Genomic DNA, 21294 nt, shown 5'->3' with positions numbered 1-21294 from the left:
GAAAACCCGGAAAAATCCACAACAAAACTACTAGAGCTAATAAATGAGTACAGCAAAGTAGCAGGTTACAAGATCGACATTCAAAAATCTGTAGCATTTCTATACACTAGCAATGAACGAGCTGAGGGGGAAATCAAGAAACGAATCCCATTTACAATTGCAACTAAAAGAATAAAATACCTAGGAATAAATTTAACTAAAGAGACAAAAAACCTATACAAAGAAAAGTACAAAAAACTGTTAAAAGAAATCACAGAAGACCTAAATAGATGGAAGGGCATACCGTGTTCATGGATTGGAAGACTAAATATAATTAAGATGTCAATCCTACCTAAATTGATTTACAGATTCAATGTAATACCAATCAAAATCCCAACAACTTATTTTTCAGAAATAGAAAGACCAATAAGCAAATTTATCTGGAAGGGCAGGGTGCCCCGAATTGCTAAAAGTATCTTGAGGAAAAAAAAAAAACGAAGCCGGAGGTCTCACACTGCCAGACTTTAAGGCATATTATGAAGCCACAGTGGTCAAAACAGCATGGTATTGGCATAAAGATAGATATATCGACCAATGGAATCGAATAGAGTGCTCAGATATAGACCCTCTCATCTATGGACATTTGATCTTTGATAAGGCAGTCAAGCCAACTCACCTGGGACAGAACAGTCTCTTCAGTAAATGGTGCCTAGAGAACTGGATATCCATATGCAAAGGAATGAAAGAGGACCCGTATCTCACACCTTATACAAAAGTTAACTCAAAATGGATCAAAGATCTAAACATTAGATCTAAGACCATAAAACAGTTAGAGGAAAATTTAAGGAGGTATCTTATGAAACTTACAATTGGAGGCGGTTTTATGGACCTTAAACCTAAAGCAAGAGCACTGAAGAAAGAAATAAATAAATGGGAGCTCCTCAAAATTAAACACTTTTGTGCATCAAAGAACTTCATCAAGAAAGTAGAAAGACAGCCTACACAATGGGAGACAATATTTGGAAACGACATATCAGATAAAGGTCTAGTATCCAGAATTTATAAAGAGATTGTTCAACTCAACAACAAAAAGACAGCCAACCCAATTACAAAATGGGAAAAAGATTTGAACAGACACCTACCAGAAGAGGAAATATAAATGGCCAAAAGGCACATGAAGAGCTGCTCAATGTCCCTGGCCATTAGAGAAATGCAAATCAAAACCACAATGAGATATCATCTCACACCCACCAGAATGGCCATTATCAACAAAACAGAAAATGACAAGTGCTGGAGAGGATGTGGAGAAAGAGGCACACTTGGTGCAACCACTGTGGAAGGCAGTTTGGCGGTTCCTCAAAAAACTGAATATAGAATTGCCATACGACCCAGTAATACCATTGCTAGGTATCTACTCAAAAGACTTAAGGGCAAAGACACAAACGGACATTTGCACACCAATGCTTATAGCAGCATTATTTACAATTGCAAAGAGATGGAAACAGCTAAAATGTCCATCAACAGACAAGTGGCTAAACAAACTGTGGTATATACATATGATGGAATATTATGCAGCTTTAAGACAGAATAAACTTATGAAGCACGTAATAACATGGATGGACCTAGAGAACATTATGCTGAGTGAGTCTAGTCAAAAACTAAAGGACAAATACTGTATGGTCCCACTGATGTGAACGGACATTCGAGAATAAACTTGGAATATGTCATTGGTAACAGAGACCAGCAGGAGACAGAAACAGGGTAAGATAATGGGTAATTGGAGCTGAAGGGATACAGACTGTGCCACAGGACTAGATACAAAAACTCAAAAATGGACAGCACAATAATACCTAATTGTAATGTAATTATGTTAAAACACTGAATGAAGCTGCATCTGAGCTATAGTTTTTTTTGTTTGTTTGTTTGTGTCTTTTTTTATTATTATTATTTTTATTTTTTTCTCTATATTGACATTGTATATCTTTTTCTGTTGTTTTGCTAGTTCTTTTCCTAAATTGATGCAAATGTACTAAGAAATGATGATCATGCATCTATGTGATGACGTTAAGAATTACTGATTGCATATGTAGAATGGAATGATTTCTAAATGTTGTGTTAATTTCTTTTTTTCTTTCATTAATAATAAAGAAAAAAAAAGAATGTTTGTGTTTGTATAGTTTTGGTTTATCAATTAAAACAGAAAGAAATGCCCAGGTGGTGCATCTTTTTATTTTTTTCTGGAGTGATGCGAGTGTTCTAGAAATGATGATGATGATGAATACACAACTATGTAATGATATTGTGAGCCACTAATTTTACACCATATATGGGCTGTATGTGTGTGAAGATTTGTCAATAAAAATATTAAAAAAAAGAAATGCCCATGACAAAGTCCCTTGAGGGATGGTAGAAAAAAATATGGAACTATTAAACTTTACCACTAGGGAAACTCCTGATAATGTCTCAAACATTAGAGACTCCCAAGTCATTAGGCCAAGACCTTAATCTTGACACTTACTCAATGTGAAGCTTACTTGTATAGCTGAGAAGCTAAGCCTACCTACACCTATGCCTAAGAACTATTTCCAGAGGACCTCTTTTGTTGCTCCATGTGGCCTCTCTCTCTCCAAGCCCAACTCTGCAAGTAAAATCATTACCCTTCCCCTTACGTGGAACGTGACATCCAGGGGTGAAAGTCTCCCTGGCAACATGGGAGATGACTCCCAGGGTTGAGCCTGGCCCTGGCACCATGGGATCAACAATGTCTTCCTGACGAAACAGGAAAAAGTGTAACAAATAAGGTATCAGTGGCAAAGAAAGTTAAAATAGTCGAGAGGCTATTCTGGAGGCTACTCTCATACAAGTTTCAGCTACATATTGCTATTTATCATGGTTTGCCAAATTCCAATCAAAATCATTCCTGCCAACCCTAAAGAACACTTAGAACTTTATGTGAGATTCTACAAAGGTTCCAAGCACTAAGATTACCTTCCAGAAACCTACAACCTCCAAATGGGTTCCTAGGCTAGATAAATCCTGAAACTCAGAGAGGTCAGCCTCTCCAGAACATCAACTAGTTCCATCCCTCTACATGGGACTGTTGACAGCTCTTTCCAACATGAAAAAGTTAAAATGGGCAAAGCCCAAATACTAAAGATTGGGAGAAAGACCAAAGGAGAAGGTAGAGTTATAACAGAGAAGATAGGATTTAACAATTGAGTATGACTGCTGAATCATTATATCGATAATTCTTTTAGTCTCCAGCGTCTTGGAACAGCAGAAAGGAAAAACCTAAAATTGTGGAACTACAACCCATACTAAACTCTGAAATCTGTTCTATAAGTAATTGTGGTGGTGTGCTTTGAAATTTAGTGCTTTTTTGTATGTGTTTTTTTTATTGTAAAAAGAAAAAAAAAGAAACATCCATGAATTTGTGGGAATTGGTTATGATAGAAGTGGTATCACAAGTCAGAAAGGAAGTGATAGCATATTAAAATATGTGAGTTCAGGATAATTGGCTCCCCATGGGAGGAAACAAATTAGAACCCTGCCATGTATTATACTTAAAAATTAATCCAACGTTACTATCACCTTGAAAGATTATATAGAAATATTTTAAATATTTTTATGATTGTTTTATAGCTTAGAGTATATCCAAGAGAAGAAGGTACTACAGATTTTGAAAAAATAAAAACAAACTTCTAATTTGTTCTGAACAGGAGCAGTATTTTTAGAAAAAGCATGCTATTTCCCTAAATGATTCTTTTAAAGGGAACAGAATAAATTTGGATTTTAAATTCTGCTGTTTTTACTTAAAGAAAAAAAAAAGAATCCAAAGGGTGTCAAAGACTAATATGCAGAAAACAAACTCTACAACTATTAAAAGGAAATATAGGAGAATGCCTTTATTAAGTAGGGTATAAAAAAGCATTTCTTAAAAATTACACTTCTGAGAATACACTGTAGAATAACTGATTTGTATACAAGGAACCGTTAGGCCTGGAAGACAGGATTCCTTTCCCCTAGGATGTAACCTAACCTTGGCAAATATTTCAGAAAGCCTTTCTCACCCCAAACTGTGCCAGCCTGGTGTCTCCTTCACCCTCCATCAGCTGTCCTCTTGAGACACCCTCATTACTTAGCCTCGCATTCTTGTATAAACTTCCTTTACTCACTGTCCACCCTCCAGCATTTACAACCCTGCGTGCCTAAGGCAGCGTTTAAATTTTAAACTTTACCAGTGGGAAGCTGCCACCTCCTAACTCGGGCCCCCTATTTCTGAAAACATGCTTAACCCTTGCTCCTCAATTCCCTAACCCTAAGCCTTAAAAACCCATTCCCCACCACTTACAGGCAGCCATTTCTCTCTCTCACCTGAAACGCTGCCCAGGTGGCTCTGTTTCTCCCTGAAATAAAGCCTTTGTCTGAACTCCTTTGACCCCCACCTCATTTCTGGTGAGTTTGCCTTTCAGGAACTTTATGTCATGTGATTACTGCATGGCATTTTGCAACATGGAATGTGAGAAAGGAATGCAATAGCTACCAGTAAAGGCATGAGTGGATAAAAGCTTTTGCATTTGCACAAGAGAAAACTGTAGAACAGTTAAGACAAAATAGATTATATATATATATATATATATAAAAGCAAGCATTTGAGTGAAAAATCAAGACTCAGAATGATGCATCTATAATGCAAAATTTTTGTAAGTTTTAATAAACCACTAACAAAAACCAATACTATGTATTTATTATGGATTCATATGTGTATATAACAAAGAATAAAAAATAGTTTGGGTGGGTCATGATGGCTCAGCAGGCAGAGTTCTTGCCTGCCATGCCGGAGACCTGGTGTGCTGTATTGAAAGGGTGTATGTCCCCTAGGAAAGCCATGTTTTAATCTAAATCCCATTTCATAATGGCAGAACAATTCCTATTCAACACTGTATGTTTGAAACTGTAATCAGATCATCTCCCTGGAGATGTGATTTAATCAAGAGTGGTTGTTAAACTGGATTAGGTGACAACATGTCTCCATCCATTTGTGTGGGTCTTGATTGGTTTATTGGAGTCCTATAAAAGAGGAAACATTTTGGAGAATGAGAGATTCAGAGAGAACAGAGAATGCTGCAGCACCACGAAGCAGAGGGGTCCATCAGCCAGCACTTTAAAGATGAAGAAGGAAAACGCCTCCCCGGGAGCTTCATGAAACAGGAAGCCAGGAGAAGCAGCTAGCAGATGACGCCGTGTTTGCCATGTGCCCTTCCAGATGAGAGAGGAACCCTGACTGTGTTCACCATGTGCCTTTCCACTTGACAGAGAAACCCTGAACTTCATTGGCCTTTTTGAACCAAGGTATCTTTCTCTGGATGCCTATGATTGGACATTACTATAGACTTGTTTTAATTGGGACATTTTCTCAGCCTTAGAACTGTAAACCAGCAATTTATTAAATTCCCCTTTTTAAAAGTCATTCCATTTCTGGTGTATTGCATTCTGGCAGCACCCAGGTTCGATTCCTGGTGCCAATCCATGCAAAAAAAAATTAGTTTGAATCGCTCCTGTTGACTCTTAAGAAACCTAGGGCTTGAACTGAGACTCTATAAAGGTTTCATGAACTAGGTTTATCTTCCTGGAACCTATAATCCCTGGACAGTTCCTAGGTCAAATAAATCCTGAAACTCAGAGGGATCAGCCTCTCCAAGATTATCAATTAATTACAACCCCCTATCCTTTAGTGTTAAAACCCCTTCCCAACATGAAAAATGGACACTGCCCAAAGATCCCTACAGACTAGGAGAAGGATTAAAGAAGTTTAAAATTGATTAGATTATCTCCACAGAGATGTGACACGCCCACTTGTGGTTATTAACCTTGGATTAGAGGGAGATGTGACTCCACCCATTCCAAGTGGGTCTTGATTAGTTTACCGGATTTCTTTAAAAGAGGAAGCATTTTGGAAAAAGCAGACGAGGCCAAGATCCCATGCAGCCAGAGACCTTTGGAAATGAAGAAGGAAAATGCCCCTGGGGGAGCTCCATAAACATGAAGCCTGGAGAGAAAGCTAGCAGATGACGCCGTGTTCACCACGTGCCTTTCTGGTTGAGAGAGAATTCCCCCTTTTAAAACTGTTCTGGGGTGCACAGTGGCTAGAATGCATGCCTCTCATGTGGGAGACCTGGGTTCGATTCCCGGACCATGCACCAAACCAAAACAAAACAAAAAATGATCTGTTTCTGGTATATCGCATTCCAGCAGCTGGTAATCTACCACACACCTTATAAAAAAATTAACTCAAGATGGATCAAAGACCTAAATATAAAAATAAAATATAAATATAAAAGCCAGAACCATAAAACTCCTGGAAGAAAATCTTCAAGATCCTGTGGTAGGAAATAGTTCCTTACACTTTACACCCAAAGCATAAGCAATGCAAGAAAAAAACAGATAAATGGCACCTCCTCAAAACCAAATACTTTTGTGCTTCAAAGGACTTCAAAGAGGGTGAAAAGGCAGCCAACTCAATGGGAGAAAATATTTGGAACCCACATATTCAATAAGGGTTTAATATCCAGGATATATAAAAAGATCCTACAGTTCAATGATAACAAGACAAACAACTCAATTTAAAAGATATGAGTAGACATTTTTCCAAAGAGGAAATACAAATGCCTAAAAAGCAAATAAAAAGATGTTTAACGTCACTAGCTATTAGGGAAATGCAAATTAAAACTACAATGAGATATCATGTTATACCTACTAGAAAGGCCATTATTAAAAAAAAAAATGCATTGGAATGATTTCTAATTGTTTTGTTAATTCTTTTTTTAATTAATAAAAAAAAAATGCAGTGTTGGAGAGGATCTGGAAAAGTCAGAACACTTATTCACTGCTGATGGAAATACAGAACGGTGCAGCCACTATGAAAGACAGTTTGGTGGTTCCTCAGGAAGCTAAGTATGATGATCCAGCAATCCTGCTATTCGCTCTACACTCAGAAGAACTGAAAGCAGGGATGCAAACAAACATTTACACACCGAGGTTCACAGCGGCATTATTTACAATTGCCAAAAGATGGAAACAATCCAGATATCATCAATTGACGAATGGATAAATAAAATACGGTGTATACATATGATGGAATAGTATGCAGCTTTAAGAAGAAATGAAGTCACGATGCATATGACTGCATGGATGAACTCTGTGGACAATGATGAGTCAAAAAAGTCAGATACAAAAATACAAATACTGTATGACGTCACTAATATGAACTAAATGTAACTAGCAAACTCATGGTGTTAATGTCTAGAACACAGGTCACTAGAAGATAAAATGAGGGCAGAGAATGGGGACCTGATGCTTAATTTGTGTAGAATACTTAATTAGATTGATTGTAAATATTTAGAAATGGATAGAAGAGTTGGGAGCACATTATAGTGAGTGTGACAAAACTACCAGCTATGTGGGTAAGATTGTGGTTGAAAAGGAAAGTTTAGGGTTCTATATGTCACTGGAAGGAAAGGCAGAAGATGAAACGTGGGACTAACACAGGTAACCTTTTCAGGGTGAAAATGTTCTAGAAGTGATTGTGGTGATGAATGCATAATTCTGTGAATATACTAAAAGACACTGATTGTACATTTTAGATGGACTGTTTGATGTGTGAATTTATTTCAATAAATCAGCTTTTTAAAAAAAGTGCACAGATAAGGAATGAAGTAATATGTAGACAATTTTACTTCAAATGCTATTTACTGATACTCTACTGTCCCTGTCTGAGGGCTTCAGAGGTTATAAATGCAAATAAAACATTTCTGTAATAACGTGATAAATAACAATCAGTGAGAGAGGCTCCCACAAGGGCAAATAAAACAAAAAAACAAATATCACTGTGCTGGTTTGAAAGGATGTATGTACCCTAGAAAAGCCATGTTTTAATCCTAATCCCATTTTGTAAAAGCAGCTGTTTCTTCTAATCCCTATTCAATACTATATGTTTGAATCTGTAATTAGATTATCTCCCTGGAGATGTGACTCAATCAAAAGCTGTTGTTAAACTGGATTAGGTGGAGGCGTGTCTCCACCCATTCAGGTGGGTCTTGATTAGTTTCCTGGAATACTATAAAAGAGGAAACATTTTGGAGAAAGTGGGAGATTCGGAGAGAGCAGAGAAGGATGACACAATGCTGCAGCACCATGAAGCAGAGAGCCCACGAGCCAGTGACCTTTGGAGAAGAAGGAATACGTCTCCCGGGGAGCTTCATGAAACCGGAAGCCAGGAGAGAAAGCTATCAGATGATGCCGTGTTCGCCATGTGCCCTTCTAGCTGAGAGAGAAGCCCTATGTTTGCCATGTGTCTTCTCACTTGAGAGAGAAACCTTGAACTTCATCAGCCTTCTTGAACCAAGGTATCTTTCTCTGGATGCCTTTGTTTGGACATTTCTACAGACTTGTTTTAATTGGGACATTTTCTCGGCCTCAGAACTATAAACTAGCAACTTATTAAATTCTCCTTTTAAAAACCCATTCCGTTCCTGGTATATTGCATTTTGGCAGCTAGCAAACTAGAACAATCACTTATTTCACTGGGTTGTATGAAATGAGATCATACATTTAAAACACTAACTTCTGGCCTCACTCTCTCTAAGCCCAACTCTGCAAGTGAAATCACTGCCCTCCCCCCTACATGGGACGTGACATCCAGGAGTGAAAGTCTCCCTCGCAGTATGGGAGATGACTCCCACAGATGAGTCTGGCCCTGGCACCGTGGGATCAACAATGCCATCCTGACCAAAAGGGGGGGAAAAAGTCTAACAAATAAGGTATCAGGGGCTGAGAGAGTTCAAATAGAGTTGAGAGGCTACTCTGGAGGTCACTCTTATGCAAGCTTCAGTTAGACATTGCTACCTGTCATAACTTGCAAACCCCCAATCAGGACCATTCCAGACAATCCGAAAAAACACAAAGGGCAATATATAAGATTCTACAAAGATTCTATGCACTCAGGTAACTTTCCAGAAATCTACAACCTCCAGATGAATCCCTGGACCAGATAAGTCCTGAAACCCAGAGGGCCCAGCCTCTCCAGAACATCAGCTAGTTCCATCCCCCTATCCCATAGTACTGACAGCCCCTTTCAACATGAAAAAGTTAGAATGGGCATAGCTCAAATACCCTAAAGAGTGGGAGAAAGATCAAAGGTGATGGTGGAGTTATACAGAGAAGGTAGGACTTAACAAACAAGTATGATTGCTGAATCACTGTACTGATATTTCTTTTAGTCTCCAGTATCTTAGAGCAGCTAGAAGTAAAATCCTAAAATTGTGGAATTGTAACCCATACCAAACTTTGAAATCTGTTCTACAATTAATTGTTGCAATGTGCTTTGAAATTTATTGCTTTTTTGTATATATGTTATTTTTCACAAAAAAAAAGTAAAAAAAAAAAAAGCGATTGTGATGACAAAAAAATACGTATTCCTTCTAGCCTCCAATGTTCTGGAGCAGCTAGAAGGAAAAATCTGAGATGATGGTATGGTAGCCTATGATAAACTCTGGGAACTGTCCTGTAACTATTTGTTGAAGAGTGCTTTGAAGGCCATTGATTTTTCTCTCTTTGCTTTGCATATAATGTTATATTATACAATTAAAAAGAAGTTAAAAACACAAACAAATACTAAGCTCAATATCAGACAGCATAAGCACCCAAGGAATGTTAACTGCTACATTTTTAAAGCATTTTTATGTCTCAGTGGTTAGTCTCAAAAACAACAGAGTTAGCCCTAAAAGGAGAGTGAGATCAAACCTAACCATGAATGATATGAAATCAGGTGAAGAGCACAGATGAAGAGGAGGGAAAGGAAAAAGACTGAGTGAGCTATCTCTAACCCAAGAAGCCAGACTTTAAATACAAGCAAGCAGACCTTATGGTCAAAGCTGGGATCACAATAAAGAACGTGGCCTTCTGCCTATGAGGGGACTCACAGTCCAAAACAGAGAGAACGACACTTAATCAAGCAAGGACAATGCAATGAGAACCAAAGGGGCCCCTGACCCAGCCTGGGGATTAAGGGGTGCAGGGATTGAGAAGTCTTCCAAGAAGTAGAAATGAACACGAGTACAAATTTGCCAAGAGAATAGGGGGCATGAATACCCACTAACACCCTATCTCCATTTAGAAAGGTGCCAAATTCTGGCTGAAATTTGGAGTCCTCTGTGCCAAGCACTAAGCCCAGAGCTCTACAGGACCTTTCCCATTTGATCCTCCTAACAACCCCGTGAGGTCACGCCTAGTACTAGCAACCCCGTCTAGCCCACGTTCGCACAGCTGGTAACTGGTAGAGTCAGGATTTGAAACCAGAGTCTAGCTTTCAACCGTGTCATTTTGCAAACACAGCGAACGAACGGCAGGTGACAGAGACCACTGCAATTTCCAGGAACCGAAAGTCGCTAAGCATTCCTGGAGCGCGTCACAGGACAGACCAGAAGGGGCCAGCTCAGGAAGGTCACGGAGGCCACGCTGAAGGCTTTCGACTTCCCCCTGCGGATGCGGACAGTGGGGGGCCACTGGGAGGGGTGCACCTGATGAAATGCGTGTGTTAGGAAGCATTAGTCTGGCACCAAACTCGGACCCGGCGAGTTGGGAGAGTGCAGCCAAGCCGGGAGGGCGGCCGAGGGCGTGAAGAAGAGAAAATTCGAAAGATTGTGAACACAGAACTGGCGAGCTGGACATCTGGCCGGACACGGGGGGCCGGCAGTGGGAGCGGACCGCGGTGCCCCGACCCGGGGTCCGGCCCCGCCCAGGCCCCACCCCCGCCCGGCGCCCCTCTCCGCTTCAGCTCCCCCCCTCACCTTGGCGGTGCGGATCATGCGCTTGGCCACCTCCAGGTCGCCCTGGTGGTTCTGGCCGATCTCGGCGATGATGAAGCACGGGTGCTGCCCGCCCACCCAGCGCCCGGGACACAGCTCCAGCTCCAGCGGCATCGCGGCGGCTCAAGCTTCTGCCCAGCACCGCCCGCTCGCCCCCGCCGCCGCTACCGGCGCCCTCTCAGGCGGGCTAACTCGGCAGCCGGGCCAGGCCCGCACACCGCCCCGCCACGTCAGCCCCGCCGCGCAGCCAATCCCTGGGCCCCGCCTCGCTCCCGACAGCCAATCGGGGCAGGGGGCGGGGCCTCTCGCCAACGTGGCGGGGCTAGGGGAGGTGTCTCGGCGCGCTCCTTCGGGCTGGGCGCGCGGCTCGGCCCGGGAAGTGGGGCCCGCGAGCCCCTGGGGCCCGGGAACCGGCGTTTCTAAGGAGGCTGAAGTCTCCGTCTCATTCCTACTCCCCGCCGGGCGGGGAGAACGCGCCCCAGGGTGTAATGGAAAGAACCGGGACTCCTAGTGCTGGCTGGGGCTCTGCGGTCAGGATTCCTGACCTTTCTGAACGTTGTTTTCCTCTTTCTTGTAAGGTTTGAGAGCTGCTGCGTGGAAAGCATGCTCACGGCGCCGGCCTGCAGCCAGCTTCCCTTAGGCCGTGGTCGCTCCTGTTAGGGCAGAGGCCGCAGGCTTAGGAAGTGGGCCTGGCTCTCCAAAGCCACCTGGAAAGTCAGAGCAGAGCTGGGACTGGAACTCCGGACTCTCTCCCAGTTCAGGGCCCTTAGATACACCAAAGGTGAGAAATAAGGGCCAGTTGCAGAAAACATAACACTGATGTCCAGATTACCAGAACGAATGGGCAGAGTAACAACTAAATAAAGGGAAGACGGGGCGGTGGCACCCCTGGAGTAGATGAGAAGATTGGTTTGTGACCGGTGGGTATAAAGATGATGCTGCAGGAGGAGAGGCATCTCTGTAGCTCGGGACAGGTCTGGGCTGGAGAGATCTGGTAACCATTCAAGACTGAGGGTGGGCTAGACTGCTGAAGGCCACCGTGCAAGGGCATAAGCAGCGGGAAGAAACGAGCCCTGCTGGTCTGCCTGAGAAGGAGTAAAGAGACCTAGGGAGACGACTGAGGACCAACATGTGGCAAGAGGAGTCATCAGAGCCCTGGTCAGACAGGGGGCCACCGGAGACAGCAGTTTTGGTGTCAAAGAGAGGTTGAGGAAATTGAAGGGCTGCAAATAGACCTTTCTTGGAAAAGCTCAGTTGTCGAAGCTGGTGAAAAAATGACCCTAAGTTTAGAGCTTGACTGAGAATGGAGAGGCTTTGAAGAAGTTCATGTTTGGAGGCCACCAGGAAGGTGGAGATAGAAGCAGAATTAATTCATCCACAGGATGTGGGGTGTGTGCGCACTATAGTAAAGGACTTTTCTTTCTATCTCTCATCTTTAAAGGGCCTTTCACACCCCCAGGTGCTAGGCAGAGCAACTACCCTGCTTACAGGGAAAAAGGAAATCCAGACAAAAGCAACTCAGTAACTTTCGTCTAAAGAAAATCTTTATGAGTTTGCATACCCTTTAAATAAGTGGAAATTAAGTTTAAAGGGGGAAAGGGGGGAGAAATCGCGTTTATACCTACAACTATCCTTTGAAAAGCAAAGTAGCCTGATTTTATTTGTGATTTGATAAAAGTACAGTACTCCTTTACCATGCTATAGTAAGGGGGGAAGTGGTGCTATTTTCATTCCACTCTTGTTCTTCATGTGAGAAAGTCTTTAAAAACAAATTAAAGCCCAATGAGGAGGGTGGGCCACAGCAGTTCAGCAGGCAGAGTTCTTGCCTGCCATGCTGGAGACCTAGGTTTGATTCCCAGTGCCTGTCCATGCAAAAAAAAACATTAACAATAACAAAAAAAAACAACCCAACTACACATTCTTTGCTGTTATTGGCAGGAGAGGACAAGGAAGAACTTTCTTTTGAAGAAACTAGAGTACCTGGAGGGGCGGGACCATGGGGTTGGCATAGGAGAAGGCAGTTCACAATAAAAAAGTAAAGTAGATGGGGCCTGGAGACCCTGGGCTCTGAGTCCCTGGAGGCTAGCCAGACCGTGAGCCCCTCCTGAAGTCAGCTCCTGCCAGATCTGCTCCTACCAGGACTCCTGCCCAGGTTGTTCCACGTCCCGGACACGCTGAACTGTTTCAAGTTCCCCTACAGGATGATGCCCTGTTTCGTCTGCCAGTCACCTTCCCTGTCCCCGTCCACCACACTGAGACCCAGCCCCCTTCTGCTGCAGAGAAGAGACTTCCTCCCAGAAGCTTCTCTGATCTCCCAGCAGCCTGCTCTGTTGAGGGGGGCCTGTACTCTCCTCTTCTTGGTTGGCCGACTGCTCCTTCTGATGACTGCCTCTTCTCTTGTCAGGGTTCCGTCCAGATGGCAGGGTCCTTCGGGTCAGGAACCATCTGGAACACCTCCTCCCTACACAACCCAGGCAAAGCCCTGGCGATGCAGTGGTGATCGAGACGGGCCAGGCCTCTGCCCTGTGTCCTCCAGGGCCTATGAGGGCAGGGCCTGGGCTGGCTCCTCCAGACCTGCGTGTCTAATGCGCAGTTTCTGCGTGTGCGAATGTGGAGAAGGAAAGAGGACAGCAAAGACAGAAGTATGACTGATTTTTCACATGTTTACTCCTCCAGGGACCCTGGGGGTTTCTCTCCGACTCAGGCAGCTTTCGGCCTCTTGGGTGAACGTGGCTGCTCCCTGACTTGCTGCTGGAGTCATCTTTCTGGCAAGTGCCTCAAGGAAGAAGTGAGGTCATGAGGCACACCAAGGACCTTCCCTGGTGCAGACTGGCAAAGTTGCTCGGTTGTTGCATTTACAGGCACCCTGGCTGGTCGCGCTCTCACCCACCCCTGTTTCCTGCTTCCTCAACCTCCGTCCTCACCCCTGCCAACAGCGTTTTTATACGGGCCCTGTCACACCCCAGGGCCATGTGGAGGGTGGAAGAGAAACACCGCGGGCGCCTGGGTTCTCCCAGTGCTACCTCAGGTGCACATCCGGCAAACAGCTCCCGAGGACCGTGCCGCCTGGCAGCCACCACGCCAGGAACAGTGGCGACACACAGTCACGGCCTTTGCTCTATGGACTTTACCACGAAGGCAGTTCACAATAAAAAAGTAAACTGTGCTTAAATGTGATTGCAAATTATAACAAGTCCAATAAAAAAAACAGATTGTGTGCTGGGTGAGAGGCTGTGAAGGGCTCTTCGGGGTGGTCAGAAAGAGCCTTCTGAAGGGATGGGGTTTAAGCTGAGGCCTTCGTCCCAGATTCCTTCCAAATGATAATGATCGCTTCCCCAGCTGGGGGCCGGATGCTGAGGCAGTGCAGCGTCCAGGCTTTAGGATAAGTCAGGCCTGGACTCAGCTGGCCCCTTCCTGCTGAGGAACTTCTCAACTTCCTCTTCCGTGCAGTAGGGTCAGGGGGCAGCAGTAAGGACTGCGTGAGAAGAGGCGTGTAAGACCCTCTCTAACCTCCCAGACCCTGCAGCCCAGGCACTTAGGGAGGAGGTCTCCATCCTGAGCTTCAGCTCCCTGGCCTGTGGTCTGCCAGGACCTTCCCTATGCGCAGGCCTCATCCCAACAGTCAAGACCTGTCACTGGCCCATCCCCTGGTCCGGTCCTGCCCCTCCAGGAACCCCAGTTATGGCAGTAGGTCTATGATTTTTGTCCTACCTCCCCTTCTCACCCTTACCTTTGAAGCGTCCCCAGAACTTTCCGTCACAAGCTCTTTGGGAATCTCATCCATTTATAGGGCTTCAAGATCTGAGTCCTCCTGGGTGATTCCCAAGCCTTGGTCACCAGCTGATCCAACTGCTCTCCTCTTGCTTGCTCAGCTCCCAGCCGCCTCTGGGAAAAGGCCTCATACCCTAGGACACCTGCGCCCAACCGTGCGAGTCCCCTGACCAAAGGCAGACCAGATCGATCCAGATGTGTTCAAAGATAACTTTCAGGCCAGTAGCACCCGACAGGATGTGCGACATCATTAGCCATTGTGGAAGGGCAAGGCAAAGCCATGAGATACCACTTCTCACCCACTAGGGCAGCTCCAATCCAAAAGCCAGAGAACATCAAGGATGGAGAGAAATTGGAAGCCTCCTGCACTGCTGTGGGAATGTAAAATAGTGCAACTACTTTAGTAAACAGACTGGCAGTGCCTTCAAAGGTTAAACATAAAGGTACCATAGGATCCAGCAATTTCATTCTTAGGTCTATACCCAAGGGAAATGAAAACAAATGAAAAACTTGCACTTGAATGTTCACAGCAGCATTGCTAATAATAGCCAAAAAGAGGAAACAACCCAAATGGTCATCAGCTGATGAATGGATAAAAAATATCATACTGCCATATGATGGAATGTTATTTGGCAACAAAAAGGAATGAACTGCTGATTCATGCTACGGCCTGGATGAACCTTGAAAACGCTTTGCTAACCGAAAGTAGCCAGCCACAAAGGATCACATATTGAACAGTTCCATTTATATGAAATGTCCAAAACAGGCAAATCTGTAGAGACAGAAAGTGGATTGTTGAATGGCCCACAGCTGAGCACGGGCAAGTCAGGGGAAATGGGGTGGGACAGGTAATGGATATGAGCTTCCGTTTTCAGGCAATGAAAATGTTCCAAAAATGATTGTGGTGATAGTTGCACATCTCTGTGAATATACTAAAAACCACTGAACTTGAACTGTACTCTTTAAATGAGTAAATTGTATGGTATGTGAATTATATCTCAATAAAGGTGCTGTAAAAATAATATCCAGAAAAAGATAAAATCATGATTCTCATAGTGATATAAAAATAAATACTGTGGGAAAAAATTAAAAAAAGAAAAAAAAACTAAAAAAAAGAAACACTGTGGGAGCTTCGGGGAAGATGGCAGAGCAGAGTGGAATGAGTTCACTCCTGCTCCGAGACACACGAATGACTGGGATGAGGTCCCGCGGTGTAGCGAATTGAACTGGGTATGGAGGCAGTTTGGGGGAGAAGAGAGTGGGGGCATCGGCAAGGACAGCCAGGTGGGTCAGGTGACCGAGATCCCCACTAAGGGCAGGCTGCGGCGTGCAGGGAGGTGCAATCGGAGGGAACTGATGGTCCCTCCACTCCAGCCTGCCCCGGCTGCTGGCTGGGGAGACCTCCCTGCACAGGTCATAGTGGACAGTGCCCGCGGGGAACCCAGAGGCAAACCAAACCCATCGTCCACCATGGGCAGCCGAGCTCTGGGCTCGGGAGTGATTGTCCAGCTGGGTGTGGAAGTAGCCGGCCAGCAGGCGCAGTATCAGGCAGACCCCCCAGCGCTGCTGTTGGCTGATCCCCCAGGCAAGCGCTGGTTGGCTACCGAGTCCCACCGCGGGGACCAGTCACCAGCCTAGGCCGATGGGAGCAGCCTCCCTGAACAGTACCAGTCCTCAAATTGCTGGGGCCAGTGGTGTGGGGCTGAAGACGGAGCTTCAGGCGCTCCACCTGCTGGCGAGAAGAGGTAAGTGCAGGTCGGCTGCTCCAGACCGGGAGAGGGGAACCTGAGGGGAGGAGGTGATTGGGTTCGCCACCTGCTGGGAAGAAGGGGTAAGTGCAGGCAGGCTACCTATCTGCCAAGGTTTTTTTAATTTTATTTTTTAAATATTCTTTTATTTTCTTTCCCTCCTTTTTAAACTATATTCTTTCTACATATTTTTACTAGTAGTATAATTGTTTTTCATTATTTTTTATTTTTATAGATATTTTATATTTTTATTATTTTCTGTTTCTTATTTTATATATTATTTTTATTATTCTATTTCATTTATTTTCTTAAATTTTTTCTCCCTTTGATGGGCACGAGTCTGACTTCACTCCTAGTATATCTCAGCGTGTCTCCCTTTGATTCTGGGGCCTACTACTGTTGAGGCGTGTTTTTTGTTCTTATTGTTTTTTTCATTTTTAAAATTATATCCTTATTTTATTCTTTTTAGGTGCCTGGAGTATTCTTTTAGGCCTGGAGTAGAACCTAGGTCTCCCACCTGGTGGGAAGCCATTCTGCCACTGAAGTCCCCATGCATCCTGGCCTAGCTTCTAATAGACCCTCAGGTTGAGCTGTATCCCCTACATGGGATCTAGACCTTGATTTGGTGGAGAATAACCTACAAACCAAATGCAAAATAAAACTTTCAGCAAAAAAAACCCAAGTAAATATAAAACTTTAGAAGAGTCGAAGGAAACCAACTTGCAGAATAACCACGTCAAGATAATCAAATGCCCCAAACACAATGGAAAATCACAAAGCACATGAAGAGCCAAGCATAAATGGCCCAGCCAAATGACCGAATCAAAATTTCATAGGGGGTGCAGGATATGGAACTATTATTCAAAGATCTTTATAAAGAAATAAACAATGTTAGGAAGACACTAGAAGATCATAAAGAAGATTTGGAAGGTTAAATAGATCTCACAGAAATGAAAGATATCATAGACTGAATTAGAAATATCCTAGAGACATACGATAGCAGCATCAAAGAAGTAGAAGAATAAGTGAGATAGAAGACAGAACAATTGAACCAGAGCGCACAGAAGACCAAATGGCAAGAAAGATGGAAAGAATGCAAGTGGATCTTAGGGAAATGATGGACAATAAGAGGCACACAAATATAAGGATCATTGGCGTCCCAGAAGGAGAAGAAAAGAGTAAAGGGCTGGGAAAGTTAGTTGGAGATAAAATCAGGGAAAACTTCCCAACCCTTATAAAAGACATAAACACACAAATCAAAGAGGCCCAATAAATTCCAAATAGAATAAACCTGAACAGGCCTATTCCAAGACACTTACTAATCAAACTGTGAGGTGTTGAAGAGAAACAAAGTTCTGAAAGAAGTACAACAAAAGCAGTCTACTACATACAAGGGAAAACACATAAACTGACTTCAGACTACTTGACAGGCACCATGGAAGCAAGAAGGGAGTGGTATGATATATTTAAGATCCTGAATGAGGAAGCCTTTTAGCAAAGAATTCTTTATCCAGCCAAATTATCCTTCAAAAGTGAGAGAGAACAATCCAAGTGCCCATCAACAGATGAGTGGATAAACAAAATGTGGTATATGCATACTATGGAATTTTATGCAGCCGTAAGACAAAGTGATATCCTGAAATATATGACAACATGGATGAACCTTGAAAACATAATGCTGAGTAAAATAACTCAGACACAAAAGGAAGGATATTGCATGATTTTGTTATTATGACTCTGGTAAAGAATCTCAGAAGTTATACTGTAGAACATAGCAGACCTAGAGATACACAGAAGCTAGAAATGGAGGGAAGACTACATAAAGAGGATGAAACTAAATGCAAGGGAATGCCTGCCCCTCCTAGGCCAGCTCCAGGCACCAGGCATTTGCCTCCAGGCTGATCAGTTTCGGGGCTGAGGTTAGCCCGGAGGTCAGCGCCGGGAGAAGTCCTGACCTCCTGGGAACCCCTGCAGGCCCGGGGGTGAGATCTGCCATCCCGAGACTCTGCCCATGCCCAAGGGAAGAACCCAGAAAGAAGATATGACTGCTTAACAGGGGGAAGCAAGCTCTCAGAAGTTCATGACCTTCAAGGATGTGGCTGTGCTCTTTACTCATGATGAGTGAAGAAAGCTGGATCCTTCTCAGAGAAAGTTGTACTGGAATGTGATGCTGGAGACCCATAGGAACCTGATCTCAGTGGGACTTCAATTTTCCAAACCAAAAGTGATCTCCCTGTTGCAGGAAGAAGAGCCATGGAAAGTAGGGAAAGAAAGTCCTGAAGTCTCCTCTCTAGGATGGAAGACCAGTCATAAAACTAGAAAGTCCACTCGAACACAAGACTCATTATTTCAGGGACTGGTAATGACAGAATCCAAAAGGAATGGGCCTCGGGACTTTAAATCAGAAAATCCCTGCATATATGAAAATTGATTAGAAAAACTGGGTAAAAAGGAAAAAATTCTCACTATAGAAAGAAGTCATAGAAATGTTGCATTTGGCCAAAACTTAAGCCTAAAACCAGTCCCTGATAGACATCAGGTAAGTTCCTAGGGGAAAAACACTGCCCAAATGTGAAATACAAGGAAATAGCTTCAAACAGAATTCAAATTTGCTTAAACCAACCAAAAATCAACACAACAGAGAAACGCTATAAATGCAGTGTGTGAGAAAACCTTTATTAACAATTCGTCCTTCGTAAACACGAGAAACAACATAGTGGAGAGAAATTATTTAAATGTGAAGAATGTTTAAAAGCATTCAACCAACGTTTATCTCTGATTCAAGATAATTCATACTGGCGAGAAACCCTATGTATGTAAACAATGTGAGAAAGCCGCCACTCTTCGTACATCTCTTTATAAACATGTAAGAACCCATACTGTGGAAAAATCTTATAAATGTAAAAAACATGGCAAATCCTTCAGTTGAAAATCAGTCCTTTTTTCTTTCTTCTTTTTTTTTTTCTTTGTATGCTGTGTGGTGGGGGTCACATTTCATTCTTTTTCCATGTGAGTATCCCCTTACTGCAGCACCATTTGTTGAATTTTTGTTTTTGTTTGGTTTTTCATTTGTTTGTTTGTTTGGGGAAAGTACGTGGGCCAGGACTCAAACCCGGGTCTCCTGCATGGCAGGCAGGAATTCTACCTCTGAACTACCCTCACACCCCCAGTCAAGGCTTTTTATACATAAAAAAAATCCATGCTGGTGAAAATCTCTATAAATAAAATCCAGGTTGGAAGTCATTTAGTTGCTGCACATCCCTTCCTGGATGTCACAGAATTCATTCCAGAAAGAAGTCCTATTTATGTAATGAATGCGGCAACACCTTTGAGTCTAGTTCATCCCTTTGTTATTATCAGAGAATTCACACTGGAGAGAAACCTTTTAAATGTAGTGAGTGTAGTGATGAGAGCCTTCAGTCAGAGTGCATCTTATTCAACATGAAAGAATTCACACTGGAGAAAAGCCCTGTAGATGTAACAAATGTGGAAAAGGGCTTCCCTTCTATTTCATGACTTAATAGACACCAATTAACTCATACTGGTGAGAAGTTTTTTATAATTGTAATGAATGTGGTAAAGCTTTAAGTTCCCACTCAACACTCACTGCTCATGAGAGAATTCATACCAGAGAGTAACCATGTAAATGTAAAGTATGTGGAAAAGCCTTCAGACAATGTCCAGCTCTCATTCAACATCAGAGAATGCATACAGGAGAAAAACCCTATAAATGTGTGGAGTGTGGGAAAACATTCAGGTATAACTCATCCCTTAGTAATCGTCAGAGAATTCATACCGGAGAGACACCTTATAGATGTGAGGAATGTGGGATGTCTTTTGGCCAAAGTTCAGCTGTTATTCATCATTGCAGAATTCACACAGGAGAGAAGGGAAAGCCCATTTAAAGTAATACATGTGGGAAAACTTTTAGACAAAGTTCATCACAAATTGCACATCAGAGAATTCATAGTGGAGAGAAACCCTATGAAGGTAATACGTGTGGGAAACTTTTCAACCACAGGTCATCCCTATGTATTATTATAAAATCCATATTGAAGAAAACCCCTAGAAAGTAGATTTCCATGTGCAAAAGCCTTGAACCAAAGCTCATCAGAGAATACATAGTTATGATGATGTAACAAACGTAATGGATATGAGAAAACTTTTCTATAGGAATTAGTTCTCATCAGATATTAAATTCTAAGGATAAAGCTTGACTATGAAATAGACATGAGGTAAGGATTCACATCTGTCAGACACTTAAAATACAATCAGATGAAGAGTTCACAGTAGGAGATATTGACTTTGGGTATTTGTAAAATAAAAGTTTTTTTCTCTTCCTTTCTATAGCAGTATATACTAGATTTCATATGTGATCATCCTAAATCTGGGTGAGGGAGGAGGTTCGTATTGGGTTTCTAGAAAAACATCAAACTATACAGACTGGTAATATATATATTATAACATTTTAATAGCATACAAAAGGATTGTTTAAAGAAACTACATTTTTAAAGAAAAGGACCAAATAAAAGATTAAAATGAACTGTTAACTTCCTTAGCTGATGTCAAACTTTGTGCATGGATTTCATTAAAAAGAATAAATAAAAGAAATGCAGGGGAACAGTTAGAAGTGATGACAACTAATTAGTGGATTTATAAATAACATTCTCATATTGAAGGTGAATATGTCTGAAAGGGGATGTATAGTTTCATGTATCCCAATGATTAAATTTATGATTATAAATAAGTTCTCACATGAACTATTTCAATGGTTCGATAGTGAACAAGGAGTCAATGGTAGAGATATGAGGGCGAAACTAAAAATGCATGCTATGCCTGATAGTTAACGGGCAGTTAGATAGTGCCAATGGTCATACTTCGCTAGCCCCCAATCAACATCACTCCTGCTGTCTCTTAAGAGCACCTGGGGC

General features: G+C 42.8%; 1 protein-coding gene and 1 pseudogene across 1 annotated transcript in view; one reads left to right on the top strand and one right to left on the bottom strand.

Moving 5' to 3' along the window:
• Positions 1-11066, bottom strand: part of NANS (N-acetylneuraminate synthase) — a 44305-nt gene extending 33239 nt beyond the window's left edge. The window contains exon 1 of the mRNA XM_077140135.1: positions 10827-11066. Coding sequence (XP_076996250.1) covers positions 10827-10958 — 132 coding nt within the window. The 5' untranslated portion in view covers positions 10959-11066. The remainder of the gene's footprint in view (positions 1-10826) is intronic.
• A 7359-nt stretch (positions 11067-18425) lies between these two features.
• Positions 18426-20432, top strand: LOC143666360 (uncharacterized; annotated as a pseudogene).
• Positions 20433-21294: the final 862 nt, after the last annotated feature.

Source organism: Tamandua tetradactyla, chromosome 2 (assembly GCF_023851605.1).
Source record: "Tamandua tetradactyla isolate mTamTet1 chromosome 2, mTamTet1.pri, whole genome shotgun sequence".
Taxonomy (NCBI): Eukaryota; Metazoa; Chordata; class Mammalia; order Pilosa; family Myrmecophagidae; genus Tamandua; species Tamandua tetradactyla.
This window is presented reverse-complemented; position numbering and strand designations above follow the sequence as displayed.